This window comes from Aulostomus chinensis, chromosome 2 (assembly GCF_037954235.1).
Source record: "Aulostomus chinensis isolate RoL2024-O1b breed Wild chromosome 2, RoL_Achi_v1.0, whole genome shotgun sequence".
NCBI lineage: Eukaryota > Metazoa > Chordata > Actinopteri > Syngnathiformes > Aulostomidae > Aulostomus > Aulostomus chinensis.
Window position 1 is genome coordinate 23,824,083 of NC_141321.1, and position 15,905 is coordinate 23,839,987.

A 15,905-nucleotide genomic window follows, 5' to 3' on the forward strand; every position below is an offset into this window, starting at 1 on the left:
TATGTGCTTGTAGCTGCAGGTGTGCTAGCCTGTGGTTATGTGTATACGAGTACATGATTTACTATAAGAAATGGGGTGGAAAAAACAGCTAAATACAGTTTCATCTTAGTTCAAAGTTGATAAATACTTAGGAAGATGGCAATTGTACCTCCTCACAATCTGTAGAAGACAAATAATGGAGTTGCCTCCTCCTGGCCTTTAGAAAGAATGCCAGTTTAGGGTGATTTATTGCAGTTTTTCCTCAACCGCTGGGATGTTTCAAAATCTCAAAACTAGCAAATTCAAACTCACATTAACAGGTATACAATGTATTCATGTTAGATGCAAATCAACGGCAGGATCAATGTGATGTGTTATAGAGGAGGAAGAAAGTGGCCGTCCACACTGACGGAACTGGAGTTGAGCTTGAGTGACTGAAAGTGCAAAGTGACATTATTTTGGGAGCATGGACAAGAAGGACAGGATGTAAGAAAATGAGACCAGACAAAGGGATCAGAAAGGAAGGAAAAGAAAGGAAAACAAGGAAAACAACAGAAGACAAAGCCTGGGGATTTTGTGGTAAGAGAAGGGAGGAAGAGGAGGTGAGAGGAAGAGAGAGTGGAGAACAGTGGGAGAGGGGGCGGAGGAGAGAGTTTTCCTGTTTTGCATCAGTCGAGCGATAGTTTGATGCTGATGAATTACAGATGAAAACCAACACACACACACACACACACACACACACAGACAAACTCTGTGACGATGTCATAGTCAGCTGTTATGTTGCTGGCAGGATTTACCAGCATGTCAGCTCCAGACATATCCTGTGTGTGTGTGTGTGTGTGTGTGTGTGTGTGTGTGTGTGTGTGTGTGTGTGTGTGCGTGTGTGTGATGTTGCAGGAGGTGACAGAATCATGTTAATGATGATAGACCTCTCAAAACGTCTTTCCCTCGCCACCAACGATGCTTCTATGTTTTGGAGAATATTAGAAATACAGTATGTGGCAGAACTTGTAAGATATGAATATGGTGCTCTGTAGCTGCTGATTGCTTTTGCTCTCTGCTGTTTGGTGCTGAGCTGGTAAAACACTGCATCTGGAACCGAATCAGCACAAAGAGCTGAAAGATGCAACAAAGCCGAGGGGGAGCTTCTTCTATCATATTACACTCACTCATTTAATCTTTTACTTGGGAAAAAAAAATATGGATTTGAATGGGTTTTGTGTGCTTTAGATTAATGACAGAACTGAATACCGTGACGCAGAATGAAAACGTCAACAGTTAATTTCTTCTATTATACACCAAATATGGCAAAATAAGAGACTAAAGCTGGAATAAGATGCTATTGTGTAATAATAAGAGATCAAAGTACTTCTACTAGAATGAAATAAAATTACTGCAGATCAGAGGTATTTGAGCCTTATAGTAAAGTATTTTTGGTCAAAGTTGGTATTTAAATTGTAGTACTGTGACCACTGGAATGTGTGTGTGTGTGCGTGTGTGTGTTAAGACATTGCTAAACTCTGCAATATGAGGGCAACAAGGCCAATGCAGTTTGAGGAGAATCAACTGTGAAGACTGTGTAAGTCTTGTTGAATGCCTACAGTGTCTGACTACAACCTGCTATTGTGGTCCCATTTTTCTATATAAGATCTGTTGGCAAGATGGCACACACACACACACACACACACACACACACACACACACACACACACACACACACACTTCTATATGCACAATTACAGGTCCAGCTGGACTGCAGCAGCGCTCTTCCAAAGCCATCAGTAAAGTTTAGGAGCCTGGAGACAGAATAACTCCCCCTCCACACACAGCTGGACAAGGCTACCATTGAGCTACTTAGTTGTAGCCTTTCAGAAGTATTTTTATAGTTTGTGCAGTGAAAAAAAAGTTAGCCTGGAACCTGCAAACAGTCCTCCTACTATTTGATAGCCAAACGTCCTCTTTTTTTTTTTTGGAAGCAGAAACAGGCCTTCACTCTCTGATTCACGTCCTCTTTGGTAGAAGTGAGTCCTGCAGAATGAACAAGAGTAGTTTTAATCATCACGCTCACAAAGATATTTGTCTGTCTGACAATGAAAAAACTTTGCTCACAGTCGATGATTCCACCAGAAAGGCTGCTAATCTACACTATGAAAACAAAAAACATCCTGCCTGTTAATGACACAGGGGAAACTGTATGCTTTTGTGTGTGTGTATGTGTGTCTGCGATGACATTTTTAGATTCCAAGGACAGTATGTTTCCTCTCTTGCTTTCTATTGTTCCTGCAGCAACAGTGATCCTCTGGGACCGGTATGGAACAGCAGCCAATGGAAGAGCAGCACAGAGAGGCCCGCAGCTAATGAGTACAAACGAATGGATGTGCTCTTGGGCATCGTTGTTTCCAAGGAGGTATAAAGTATAACCGACCCGCTATGTTGTCATAACTGCCATCATGCCACCGTCTGTAAGTTTTTGTTTGACTGGAACGATTTCAGTTTGTCCTCCCTGATTGAAGCCGTGGGTCACTCAGGATGACGGTTCACATCTCCTCATTGGGATCATACCACAACCAACTAACCTGGTTATTAAAATATTTTTGCTGCCATCTGCTGGAATTTTGTGCAAATGAGCCAGTGCAAAGCAACACATCAATGTCTGGCACATATCGATGCCTCACAGTGAGTGGACGGCTCCTTTGTCAGTGTTTGAGAGCGCTACATTGTCACACTCCGAGTTCCTTGGAACCTTGATGACCTCGTATAAAAGGAGCTGTGGCTCATCTGTCTGATGCTTCTCAACCTTGTAACATCAGCTTTCTGCATGCTGACTGGACAGACACGGACCGGGGAAAAAAAAAGCTTGGAGGTGGAGCAAGTGCACGAGACTCAGCACAAATAAAGCCAGGGTGAGCGCCGCTCCAAATGCTTACAAGCACGGTGCCTCTTTCATCCCTCATCTGAACTATGTACTAGTTGAGCAGGCATGAAACTCCAGCCAGCTTGTAGCAGACAAAACTAGGATTTAACGTCACAGTCTTACAGCGGGTTTTATTATCCTGTGCCTGATAATTACAATCGCACACAAAAAGTTGTTTGATTATTTAAAAAAATTTATTTGTATGTACTTACATACTGGTGTCAAAAGAGTATGCACCAAAAATGTTACATTGACTTACAATTACAAAGAAAAAGCATTCTTTGTCTTCACTTACAAGTACTGAAAAACTATGTACAGAAAAAAAAGGGTAAGATGAAGAGATCGTACACAAACTTACAGTCACAATGATTTAAATGAGGCGGGGGGGGGGGGGGGCAAAAAAAAAACGCCTTCAACAGTTACACTCTCTCGGTGCGCTTAACTTCAAATTTTACTTTCACTCAAAAACAACTTGGATACATCCCCTCCGCAGTCCAGCGTCACAGCGTTTTCAGAATGTGCTCAGGTAACTTTATTTTTTTAAAAACTGCCAGAGGACTGCAATATCAAAAAAAAAAGAAAAAGGAAAAAAAAAAGAAAAAAAAGGTGAAAGTCTATTTAAAACTTATTCTATATCTTAAAAAGGTGACATGTTGGAACCAGGGAGACTTAATGGGTTGAGCTGTGTGTGTGTGTGGGCTCACCAAGGGCTTCTGTCCTCTCTGGATGGACTTAGAGACACATCAGGCTTGTCTCCATTTCCCTGCCATCAACTTATACAGAGACCAAAAAAAAAAAAAAAAAAAAAAAAAAAAAAAGAACAGGACAAAAGGGAAACACTCCCTAAAACTCTGATGATTTGTTTCCTGCCTCGGACATTTACAGATACGGATCAAAGACAAGACAATACGGGAATGAAGAAAAAGGCAGGATGACGATGGGATGTTACGTGAAAATATTTGTAAATTGATTCTAATGAGGGGGGAAAAGCAAAAACAAAAAAAAAGGCAAACTGGAGCAACTGGACTGGTGACCCAAACCCTTCCCCTCCTCTCTGACGGACACAGAATGCCCGAACAGAAGCTCGGGATGAGGAGCCTGAAACAGAGTACCGTCACATTCACATTCATTCTCACTGCATCAGGTTTGAAAATTTGCGGTTCTGAGGGAAGATTTCTTTCCTTCTTCTTTTTTTTTTTTAAATAAGTGGGTTTTTTTGCAAAAAGGAAAAAAAAAGCATCATTCTAACTTTACCTTAACACAGAGACAGAACCATTTCAGGTCCTGTCTCTGATATCAGACTACTTAAAGATCTGAAACGGTGCAAAGGAAAGGAATTCATGGATTTATGGCACTTCCTTGTAAGTTAGGCACAACACCTTGACAGCATTGTGCAGGTTGTTGTTGGAAACAAAATGTGCACACAAGGCAAAATTGCAATGAAAATATTTGCTGTAAAATGACACAAGAGGACCTATCCTCAAACTTAAACTAAAACAAAACTGTTCAAATGAGATGTGTGGGATTTGGACATTTAAGATTTTCTTTTGGAAAAGTTTGAAATTAACAGGAGACGCAGTACAAGTCTGCAGTGATGGTGACGGAGCTCCAAAACTTGTTTAGAAATACACACCAATATCTGTTTAACTCTCCTGCAACTTCTGTCTAGTTAAAAACCCAAAACAAAAACTAAAAAAAAAAAAATGCTACTGCCAGTGAGTGGCGAGCCTGCCTCTGTGTGAGTTCAGAAAGTTTAAGTGAGTCCAGCTTCTTTCCAATAACACCAAACCACAACTGGGGGCTGTTTAAGTGAGAATCCACCTAAAACAGGACAAAACTATACTGTTGATCTCGCTTCAGCTGATCTCCAAGCACATGTACAGCATTTGTAAAATCAGTTTTAGGGTGAACTAAATGTTTGTGAGGTAAGGATCTAACTTCGAACAGAATGTGTCTCTGGTGTTTCTAGGGTAGTCTGGGACCAGCTGCTCCACAGTTTCTCTTGTCCTTTAGTCACTTTTAGCCTTTTTGCTGTCGTTTCCATTCTTCTCTAGCTCGGACCCCTCTGCCTCATCCTGTTGCTTCCTCTTCTTTGAGTCCTCTGATTGGTTTCGAACGGGGGAGGGGTGTGGCCGGAAGGTGATGATGATGCAGGTCATGTTATCACATCCTGTCCCGTCTCCAGACGTGTCAGGAGCCAAGCAATGATCCAACAGCTAATAGGAGGACACATGGGTTTAAAACGTGCCAACGTTTACTCCTGAGAGGCTACAAGAGCACACTGACAGTGTTGGCAAGGTCAAATTTGTGTATAGAGAGAAACAAGTATCGGTGACCAATAAAATACTTTTTGGCTTTAAAAGTTCCACAAACTCTGTTTACATAGAGGTTACACAATTCTGACCCGATTATTGTTACTCTGCTTGTATACACAGTCATACTAGGCGCTACTCCCCCCAGCCCATGGATTAGCTGCACTCAAGCCTTCTGCAGAGGGGTGGCATGTAAACACAGGAGTTCCTCTTTGGTGTGAGCTGTTCCGCTCTTCCACCAGTCCCTTTTACAGCAAGCAATACAATCTGGAAAACAGAAGTTTTCACGTGGCTGCACACTGGCAGGCGTATGCGCCAACATCAGGCCATTTACTCTGCTGGGCCCAAGTAGAACCAATTTCAGTTTGAAGGTGTGAGAAGTGTCTAGTGAGGAATGATGAGGCGCAAAGACACAAAAAGGAGTTCTTTCTCACCTCCTCCACGATGGATGAGAGGGGTCTGGCTACGCCCCCCTGATCTGGTTTGATCCTCTCACTGATGAAGTCGACCACCTCCTGACTGCTTAACACATTCCTACAAACAAACACACACGCGCGCGCGCACACACACACACACGAAAGTCAAAAAAACTAACTGGAAGCAACTGGGATATGTTGTTGAATTCTTAAATCAGCAAATAAACCCAACTTGCCACCTACTATGTTGGTGGGTTTTAATGGTTTTGTTTACAGCTGTCACACAGCTGTTTGTCAGTTGTACTCCTACTTTAAGAGGATTGTACTCACCAGATGCCATCGCAAGCAATGACCATAAAATCATGGTCCTCATTAAGAGTCAGAACTTTAACATCTGGCATGGCAGAAATCATCTGCTCTTCTGGGGGCAGAACCTTGTTCCTCTTGTAGAAGTGGTCACCTAGGAGAGTCCAAGTTCATGAATTTTTGAGAAAGAGGCTCTTACATCTTAGCGTTGGACAACCAATGGAAGAACAGAACTTTTCTAAATTTCAGTTGGAAATATCAAATACTGGTTTATAAAAAAACAAAGATCATTTGCATATCGACCCATAGGCTGCCACTTGGGATAGGGCACCTCAGGACTGCATCAGAACAGGTCAAACTAAAATCGACTTCTACAACATTCCATTTCAATAAACCTATTTAAAGCCACAATAATAATAATCATAATCATAATAATAAAGGAAATGTTTAAATTATCAATTAGATAGAGTCTAATGCATCCTTTTACACATACCAATAGCTCTGGAGAGGTTCAGTCCACCGTTGACTCTTCCATCCATGGTCACTTTTCCTCCAGCGTTCTTAATGCGAGCAAGTTCAACCTCGTCCTCGGGCTTGTGGTCGTATGACATGTCGACAGCTTTGCCTGCACCCACACAGCGAGTCCTCTGTTACATCTTACAACCCCATGCTTACCAAAAAAAAAAAATTCCTTAACTAAAAAAATCTGGGGCACTCTACTTAAGCTATCCTCTTTGCTTTTATGCTGCCAAACAACATGAGACATCTCCAAAAATAGTGACAAATGGCCTTCAATTCTTCATAGGAGATCTTCAAATTATCTGCAATCCTGATGTGGTACAATAATATCAATAGTTCAAGCAGAGCTTGAATAGGTACCCAATATTTTACACCTACCGCGTTCAGACACCACGCAGCGAGAGTCTCCAGCATTGGCCACGATCAGCTGCTTCCCTCGGATCAGAGCAACGACAGCTGTGGTGCCGCTGTCTGAGCCCGGCTGGTAACACAAACACCAGTTGACACATCACGATGGATTCACATGTAAGACGCTACTTCGAGCTGTCGTAAACGTTCTCTCATATTTTACACCAAGTGAGCAAATACAACAGCCTGAAGCAAATGACTTTAAAACCTTCCGACACTTTCGTTTGTCACACTTAAAACAGTTTCAGGCAGGAATGGGACCATTTGAGTGTTGGCTGGCGTCATGGGCCGGCGTCAATAACTAGATCAAGTTTCCCAGCTGTGATGTGCAAAGATTCTGGTGACATCATGTCCAGCGTATGCCTAAGTCGTTTTTGAGGTTACGATTCATTTATTATTTGGTGTGCATATTGACACTCAGAGTCTTTAGAGCATCAGCAGTATCTAACAAATGGCAAACACCACACTGTCATTGCTCTTGTGACAAGGTCGATTTTGACAATCAAGGCATTTCTATACCGGTCACAGCCAGCTTTGGTTGTAAGTATTGTCATATATTTATTAGTGTCTACTGGTTGAGTCAGGTCGGCCCCTCCAGAGCAGGCATCATACAAAACCTCTGTAAATGACCCGTTCAACTTCCACTGACTTCAGAAGCCTGTGATTCATTGCATAATAAATATTTTTCGGACACCATCTTGAGACACTTTTACTGACATCTAGCTTTTCAGGGAGTCTTGATGACCAAAATTAGACCCTACTAGTTACTGCTAATGCTTGCAGGATTTACAACCCTTTAATGTTGATCAATTATACACACCTCCTCCTTTCCATCCATTCCAGGTAAACACATTTCCTCCTCATCTTCATCTTCAGAGTCCTCCTCTCCCTCCTCTGTGTCTTCTTCTTCCAACTCACTGCTGTCACCCTCTTCCTCTTCACTGCCGTCCTGATTCAAACAGAAGCAGTTCTACCATTTAAACAGTTGTGAACGGCAGCTGAGTTGAGGAGTCGAGCATCTTTTCAGTAGTAAATATTAATTCATATAGAAAAATATGATAATTCAGACATTTCTAGATTTATTGTCTATTTCAAGACAATTGTCATTGCATCAAAGGGTTAAATCTGGGACTGACACAGCGATTTAAAACGATATTTTAAAATGTCGTGCTTTATATGGTAAATTGCCATGTTGCCTAAAAATTTAAACAATGTTCATTATAAAACAGTAAATTGTTGTGAACCAGTGTGCAGGGTTTCGCTGGCTGGTGATCGTGTCTGACTCAGACGGTCACCAGCTATGAGCAATGAAGTCATCAAAACTGATGGTCTGTGCTTTCTCACCTCATCATCACTGCCATCCTCTTCTCCCTCCTCAGACTCCTCACTGTCATCAAAGAACCTGGACTTGGAATCTCCTGTAGCCTTGGAGGGCAAAGAAGAGCAGGAAGGGCCTGCATCTCCTTCTGCCTTACCAGCCTTCTCTGCTCCATTGGAACCTCCTGATCCACCACAAGCTTTAGCTGTTGAGGTGACAACAACAAACATAATTATTAATAATTATTGTTTAAAGCAGCACATGAACCCTTCCAGCCTCCTCTTTTGCTTACAAAGACTATTTTGTTATGGACACCACAATTAATACCTGCATCACCGCCTTCGCCTGTGACAGTTCTTCGACAGGCTCGCAGCTTAGACCCACATGCTGCTCCTTCACTCTCCTTCACTGTACCGTTACTCTCCTCCTCCACCTCTCCATTCAGTCCGTCTTTCTTCTGTCCATCCCCAACTCCCACTTTGTCCCCAGAGGTGTCGGGCTGCTGGGAAGATGCCTTCTTAGCTGCCGCACTGGGAGCAACACACCAAGAGGATATAAAGTCATGGGATGTTTTTCATGCACAACTTTAACAACCAACAGAGGGTCGCAGTGAGGATGTTTCAACGTAAGTATGTCTGACAAAGTCCTGTAAATGATGTCAAAATACGTTGTTTGAGAGGCTACCTGATGGCGGCTGCATGCTTGACAGCGTTGAGGTTCTGGCCGTAGCGAACTAGAAGCTCCTCGATGGTCATTGTTGCCTCCTCATGCAGTAACGCTGCTTCCTCTGTGTCCACTGGGCAACGACCAGAAAAGAAATCAGACAGCGGGACAGCATCATCTTTTAGACTGTCCACCATTTCATTGTACAAACAAACACCACAGTCTGAATGTCAGCGTGATCTATGTGCAGGCACTGAACACACCCGTGACACTGTTCCAAATAATGGTTTCAATTACTTACATTTCTCAACATAAGGCTTTCAATGCTGACAGAGCCAGAATAATAAAGCATTGTTGCTTGAATTTTGAGGACATAATTATTCTTGTGGAAATGATTTTGGTAGGTAAGTGATCCAGGATAAGGCAGACAAAAAAAGATTTCCGATTTGGTTCTTTCAGTTGTGTAGTTGACTTTGAAGCTTGTGGTTGGTCAGTTTCTATGTTGACAAATAATTTCATTCGTTTGCTTGTATTTCCTAAAAAACTGCATTCATTACCCAATATTCCTTCCTTTATTACTGGCGGTATACTCACAATCATCCTCATCTGCCACCTTTTCAACAGGTGGCTCCTCGGTGGGTCGTCCAGCGATCTGAACCAGCTCCTTGATGACTTCCTCTGAGGTCATTCTGCTGTCTATGGCCAAGAAGGCATCCTCGAGTGCCTGATAACAACACACGAGAAGACCAATCAAGAAGAATTCAACCTCAAAGAGGTCATGTGTGAGCTTCTAATGTCTTTCACCTTTTGCAGTTTGCCATCTTTGTATGTCTTCTGCTCCTTGATAATATCAGGGAGATACTTTGAACAGTACAGGGCCACCTCTTCACCTAGATGGACAGCAAATGCCATAGAAAATCTCAGGGAAGGTGTGCTGAAGATCAAAATGGATTTTTGGAGGTTTTGGAGAGGACGGGACTTGTTGGATGTACATGCTTAGGTAAAAGTAACTTTACCTAAAGTAACTTTAACAAATAATGCAATGTAAATGAGCCCACAATCACCCTCTCTTTTACAGGCTAAAAGATATGAAAGTGTTACCTCCATGTCCATCATACACAGAAAACATGGCCGTCTCCTCATCAAAATCTGGAATACAATTGTGAGCATCCTGCCACACAGAAACACAAAATAAAAATTGCAGACAATGTTACAAATAAAGTGGAACAAATCATATCAACTGAAACCTTTCAAGGGAAAAAAAACAGTGTATTTGGGACAGGTGAGCCAGATGAGGCATGATCTGAGTGGAAACATTTCAGAAGTATTTTGGTAAAAGCCCTTAAGTTTGTGTTCTCTATGTTAACCAAAATTGAATTACTATATCAGCTATCCAGATTCACACTTGTCTTTAAAATAAATTATCTAAATGCATATATTTACTAACCATTACTATCCAAAGAGACATCCATCGCATCGTCCCAGACAGGAAGGGTTTCCTTGTCACAGAAACCACATTTGTGATTTACAAACCATGTTTGTCCACGTCTCTTATCAATAGACTGATATTTCGTAGAAATGTGTTTCGAAATGGACAATTAACACATGAGGCGCTCAAGACCGCTAAAATTATTAAATCCATGTTAAAGTTCACTCGACCAAATAAGACACCTGGTGCTAAATGCTGTCACCTGTAGTTAACAATTCTATTAGCTAACAAACCGGTCAGTCACATCCAAACGAGAACAAGAAACCCGCATCGTATCACTTTAACTCGCCATTTACAAATGAAGACACATATGAGAGTCAATATGGTTGTCTTTCTTTTTCCGCCTCACCTCCATGGAAACACGCCAGCCCTGCATGGCTGAGAAGCCGTAGCTCATATTGCTGTTGCCGCCATCTGAAGAGGTCTTGGTTGTGTTAGGTTGCGATAAATAAGCCCCCATGGTTGTCGGATTCTATGGCTTTACACCTGGAGAGAGACGACACGAAGGAAACATCGCAATTAGGTTAACACACAGGGACACCCGCTAGTATCAGTGTGTTTGTCAATGAACTGCGTTCACCAGTTTAGCTAGTTGCGGTTGCTAGCTAGCTAACGTTAGCAACACAACAACAAAAAAGTGGACGCTCATCAGCTAGCGAACGTCTCCATGCTAACAAGAGCCGGCTAAACTTCGAGCTGCAACCTCTGCCCCCGACTATCAAGCGGCTGCGCACATGTAGAAACGCTGAGCAGCGGGCGCCGACGGTTACCTGATCTGGCAGCAGGATGTGAGCTTACACACGGATCCCGAAGAGAGAGATTCACATAGGAATGACTGCACGTGTGGAGGCGAAAGCCGCTATCAATACAGGAACACCAAGAAGAAGCACGAGATGCGAAGAAGTGGGCACGCGCATGTCCGTTTCCTTCTAACAGGGGGCGTGTCCGACACATACGTCACACGTCCTGATGTCATGGTTTTTTTTAAACCCGCGTAGGCCACCCGAGGGCAGCGGACATACCGTGGACACAACAGTATCATCAAACAAGCGCTTCTTTTCACATCCAGCACAGAAAGTGAGGAGACATAACTCGTTACATTGCCTAGGTAAAACTTGGCCACCCGTTCTAACCTGATTAATTATTGGAGGCTGGAAGCTACTCTTTTTTTTTCTTTTTTTTACTTCTATCCCATTCCTTTGTATATTGACTTGTATCCCATTGAAGGAACTGGACTTTGTGCTGATATTTGCCTCAAATTGGAGCATTAAAACGTTTTTTATGTTAAAAATGAGTGCTATGTGAAACTATGACTACATGTTAAAAAATCTACAAGGAAGTATTGTATTTGCTGCCACATTTACATTGTCTTATTTTTCTTAAATACTTGCTGAAGTTTCAAAAACAATCAAATTGTTCATTGTCTTTTTGGACTTAAATACACTGGGTGACTCCAGTCGGGTTTTTAAGTATGTATTTGAGCCAGTCCACATACACTGACATGATGCCATAAATACTCATAGACCTATTTTTAGAAGGTTTAGTTGATATTAGTTGATATATTCAGTTGATACAAATTGGACTGTGTGCCAGACTTGAGAGAAGGATTTCACTTTTTTTTTATTATAAATAACTTTATTGAATGCGTTTACAATAAGAGAGATGGCTTATTGGTTCAAGGTTACTTGGGTCTCATTTTTTTCAAGAGCTGAAAAAAGAGTAACCTTTAAAGTCCCACTGTGACAACAGAGTTTTTACCTTACAAAAATTAGGATGAATTAAAAGACTGATCAAGATGAAGTCCAACAAAAGTTGTACCACAGAGTTTTAGATATTCTAGTGTGTGAGAATGTCCAAAAATGATACATTTCTGGTAATGCAGGTCAATGTGCCAGGTGAGTCTTTCAACATTCCAAGCCCACTTTGTAATGCAAACATTTGGAGTCACTTATTAAGTTATACAGTCATTGTGTTGTATACAATACAATATCAACCAATGCAAAACCAAACGCAATATTTTTCATGACCTTATTGAAAAAAACAGAAATGAGTGCAAGCAGAAGTTTGTTAAAATGACTGATTTGCCTATTCTAATGATGTTTTCCAAATAAAGACCTCTATCATTGTTGTTGTTACTTAGTTTTCAGTAAAACTATATTTGATACATTATTTATAGGATATTTTTGAAAGAAGATAGGGAGAAAAAAAAGACGGCTGAGTGTTGCACATTTCTTGCAGTCGTTATTCCAGTCCACCGTCTGGGGGCGGTATTGAACCGTCCCATAGCTTGTCACCTGCCGAACAAGAAGAAGAAGAAGAAATTCAACATGGAGCGGGACACCCGGCGGGAAGAGGAAGAGATGGTTAATCACGGAGAAGCTGGGGAAGAAAGTCTGTCTCCGTCAACTTTGAAATTGTACGAAACGCAGTTTTTCGGCTTCACCCCGCAGACCTGCATGTTGCGGGTCTACAGCGCCTTCCAGGACTGCCTGAACGACATCTTACCGGTCGTTGAGAAAGTGTGTGTGAGACAGCTCGCTAAGGGTAAGCCTGCTGGGGAGGAGGAGCAACTCCAGGCCCGGGCCAGGGAATGTACCCGTAAACTGCAGCAGTTTCTGGTAGAGCGGTTCAAGCAGCTGTCGGAGCGGATGGAGGTGCTGCTGGTCCCCCGCTGTCTCTCGGTGCCGCCCAACGTCCTGCTGCCCGATGACCAGCTCCACAGGCAGTATCCCGCAGACACACAGGTGGGTACAGTGTCCGAGGAACTTATTTACTGAAAAATAACAAGCCTCACGAAAATCACACCCCCTTCCTATCCAGTAACATTGAATACTAGCTATCTCTCAGTTACATTGAATACTAGCTATCTCTCACGTATATACACAACATGCATCTCATATAAGGTGTGTAACATTGTACTGTCATCAGGAAAAGGATGCAACGATGCGGCAAAATATTAAGTACACCTATTAGTTTTACCCAGAATAGTGGTAATAGGGAAAGGAAAAATATGATGAAATATATTTGAACTGCAATTTTCATCTGATATGTTAAACATTTCTGATATCAGCGTTTGACTCACTATCATATACCTAAACTTCCAATCACCATGTGACCTAATAGGAAAAAAAACAAACAAAATTGGCCAAAAATGAGAATTGCCCCTCCAACTGCTTTTGAGTCAGCCCTGCACTTCCCTTGGACACCAGCACACACGCCAAGTTGATGACATATGGATGAGCGTTTGTTGAGATAATCCAGGAACACACAGACCAAGATTCCTGGCTTCATAGTGTTGCTGTGTAGTTTTGCCCAAACTACATGCTAATAAACTTGGTGTCACAAATAGTAGGTGACATTATTTGTCAAAGAACCACAGCGAGTCTATGTGGGATCTTCTCCATCCAGGAGTTGCTCAGACTGGAGTCATCGTTGGCAGACCTCCAGAGGGCCTATGAAGCAGAAGTGTGTGCCAGACAGGCCCTGCTAGTGGAGCTTGGTGAGCAGAAGGAGGTGGAGAAGCAGCTGGATGGGTTCCTGATGTGGGTCAGAGACTTCCAAGCGGCCTGGGCGACGGAAGGAAACAGCAACTTCTGCGACAGTTTTCGACTGGTGACAGATTCTGTAAAGAAACTACAGGAAGCCATTGGTGAGGTCTGCAAAAAGGCACCTCTCTGAACTGAATTCAAATTGCTGATATTTTGAGACCGACTTCATACCGCAGCTTTTAACATTATCATTTTTGTGTTTACTCAGTTTAATAGATGCACGAAACAGACACACTTAGCTATGAGGTAGGACTCTGAATATTTCAACTATTGTCAGACAAGTTGACATATTTTTTGCATATAATAAATCCCCAATGAACTAATGTAACAAGTATGTAAATGTTTGAACTGTACACACCACTGCTCCTCAACCGCACAGGGCTTGTCAATACAATTGCCAAAATAACTTTAAAACTGGAGAGCGCTCCAAGACCACTAACTCCATCCGAGGAAGCTATGCAAGTACAGAATATGAACTTAGGACCATGTAAATTTGCTCATAAATGTTCTTCTTTATCAGCAACTATAAGTTTTCCTCAGCAATGCCTATACCATCTCCAAGAACTGACAAGAACACTTGTCCCTGAATTAAAATACATTTTCTCATCAAATCCATTATTAAAAATGTGTTTTTACGATCTTTTCAATACCTTGATTGTAGGTCAATTTACTATTTTTAAAAACATTGTACAAATCGCTACATCAGCCAGCATGTTTCTTCATTAATGATTGTGATTAAGACATCTTCCAGTCATTCTGTTGTCTTCTTCACACCCCCAACAACTTTGTTGCCCACCATTGACTGTATTAACTTGAAAGATTATGAGGTATATGCTTCACACCTATTAAACCAAAGTGGAATAATGATAAAGTTACAAACTGCTTTGGACATAAAAGCAAAGCAGTAAGCAGCTACATAGTTTAATATGTCCAGATTTTGTGTGGAGCTCTCATGTAGGATCCTGATTCACCACCAGAGGGAGCTCTCAGCACGTTAATACCGCCTGGCTACTAGTTCGTGAAACATGCTCAAGTTCTGATCAAACAAAATAAACCGATGAATAATTGCTCTGTTTGGGACATTGGTGAACAGAGTTGAGTTTTCTTTTGAAAAGTGGACAATGCTGGGAGGCACTTAAGATCAAAGGATGAAAGGAAGCAAGGACATCAACACAAAACTAAGAGGAAACACAGAGGACCTTAAAGATTGATGTAGGGGAAAAAAAACACGAGTGCATCTATTCTACAACTGAGGAGAAATCAATATCCAAGACTGTGTTATTACAGCTTCAGGCATGAAAATGGCCTTTTAACAATAGTGTGCATGTCTGATACATTCAGTAAACATCGTCCACAACCAATTAGTGATGTTGACATGAAGAGAACCTGGTTTGTAACTGGAAGAGTTGCTTCCCATTCCTCCTGTTTCTCAATATCATTATGCATTAATATGTTGCTCAATCTCATCTTGAAAATATTTTAAACAAAAGAGAGAGCAACTTCGCTACATTCCAACTGTCTGTACCTCTCTACTTGTGTTGCTCCATCTCTTCCCAACAGTGATTGTGGTGAGAAGTGGAACATAAAGATTCACCGGAGTTTTGATTTGTCTTTTATTCGTGCATAAAAATAAAATGATTTGACACATCAGGCATTAAGATATATTGCATTCAGTATTTTTATTCATTTCAGAAATGACATTTAATTTTTATTTCCATTTTTTTTCTATAAAACCAAAATTACATAGACTGATCTGTCATTAAGTACCACATTCTCACTCCACTGATGAACTGTTAGTTAGGAGAACCACTATTTGTTCTCCCAATATGATGCATCTCACCCCTTCATCACAGCAGTTTCCAAATCTTTTTTTAGATTCTACTGACATGGTCACATATTCATAGGGATGCTATGTGGCACCTGCAGATTAATCACAGGGTGGTGTAATAACTGCCCAACAGCTTCACCTGAGAACCTGCATGATTAGAAACCAGCTCCATCCACAAGGGCTGGGTCATGGGACTTCAGATCAG

General features: G+C 41.7%; 2 protein-coding genes across 2 annotated transcripts; one reads left to right on the forward strand and one right to left on the reverse strand.

The window, feature by feature from the left end:
* Window positions 1-3,021: 3,021 nt before the first annotated feature.
* Window positions 3,022-11,250, reverse strand: ppm1g (protein phosphatase, Mg2+/Mn2+ dependent, 1G). Its single transcript, XM_086185784.1, has 14 exons — window positions 11,095-11,250; window positions 10,674-10,810; window positions 9,937-10,006; window positions 9,640-9,725; window positions 9,430-9,559; window positions 8,857-8,968; window positions 8,500-8,702; window positions 8,199-8,377; window positions 7,675-7,803; window positions 6,825-6,927; window positions 6,421-6,552; window positions 5,952-6,081; window positions 5,640-5,739; window positions 3,022-5,109 (listed from the first exon to the last, which is right to left on the reverse strand). Exons 2-14 carry the CDS (start codon window positions 10,782-10,784, stop codon window positions 4,903-4,905), a joined length of 1,692 nt encoding a protein of 563 aa, XP_086041910.1. The 5' UTR covers window positions 10,785-10,810; window positions 11,095-11,250; the 3' UTR covers window positions 3,022-4,902.
* Window positions 11,251-12,640: 1,390 nt separating this feature from the next.
* On the forward strand, window positions 12,641-15,526 carry mis12 (MIS12 kinetochore complex component). The gene is made up of 2 exons (XM_086195016.1): window positions 12,641-13,068; window positions 13,733-15,526. Exons 1-2 carry the CDS (start codon window positions 12,652-12,654, stop codon window positions 14,000-14,002), a joined length of 687 nt encoding a protein of 228 aa, XP_086051142.1. The 5' UTR covers window positions 12,641-12,651; the 3' UTR covers window positions 14,003-15,526.
* Window positions 15,527-15,905: the final 379 nt, after the last annotated feature.

What these genes read in the sequence shown, in the direction of transcription:
- ppm1g (XM_086185784.1), bottom strand. Translation starts at nt 10,784, where the DNA reads ATGGGGGCTTATTTATCGCAACCTAACACAACCAAGACCTCTTCAGAT. An exon ending in GAATGGATGGAAAGGAGGAG is followed by an intron (nt 6,928 to 7,674) that starts GTGTGTATAATT and finishes TTGTGTTACCAG; the next exon opens with CCGGGCTCAGACAGCGGCAC. An exon ending in GAACCTCTCCAGAGCTATTG is followed by an intron (nt 6,082 to 6,420) that starts GTATGTGTAAAA and finishes GGACTCTCCTAG; the next exon opens with GTGACCACTTCTACAAGAGG.
- mis12 (XM_086195016.1), top strand. Translation starts at nt 12,652, where the DNA reads ATGGAGCGGGACACCCGGCGGGAAGAGGAAGAGATGGTTAATCACGGA. An exon ending in AGTATCCCGCAGACACACAG is followed by an intron (nt 13,069 to 13,732) that starts GTGGGTACAGTG and finishes TTCTCCATCCAG; the next exon opens with GAGTTGCTCAGACTGGAGTC.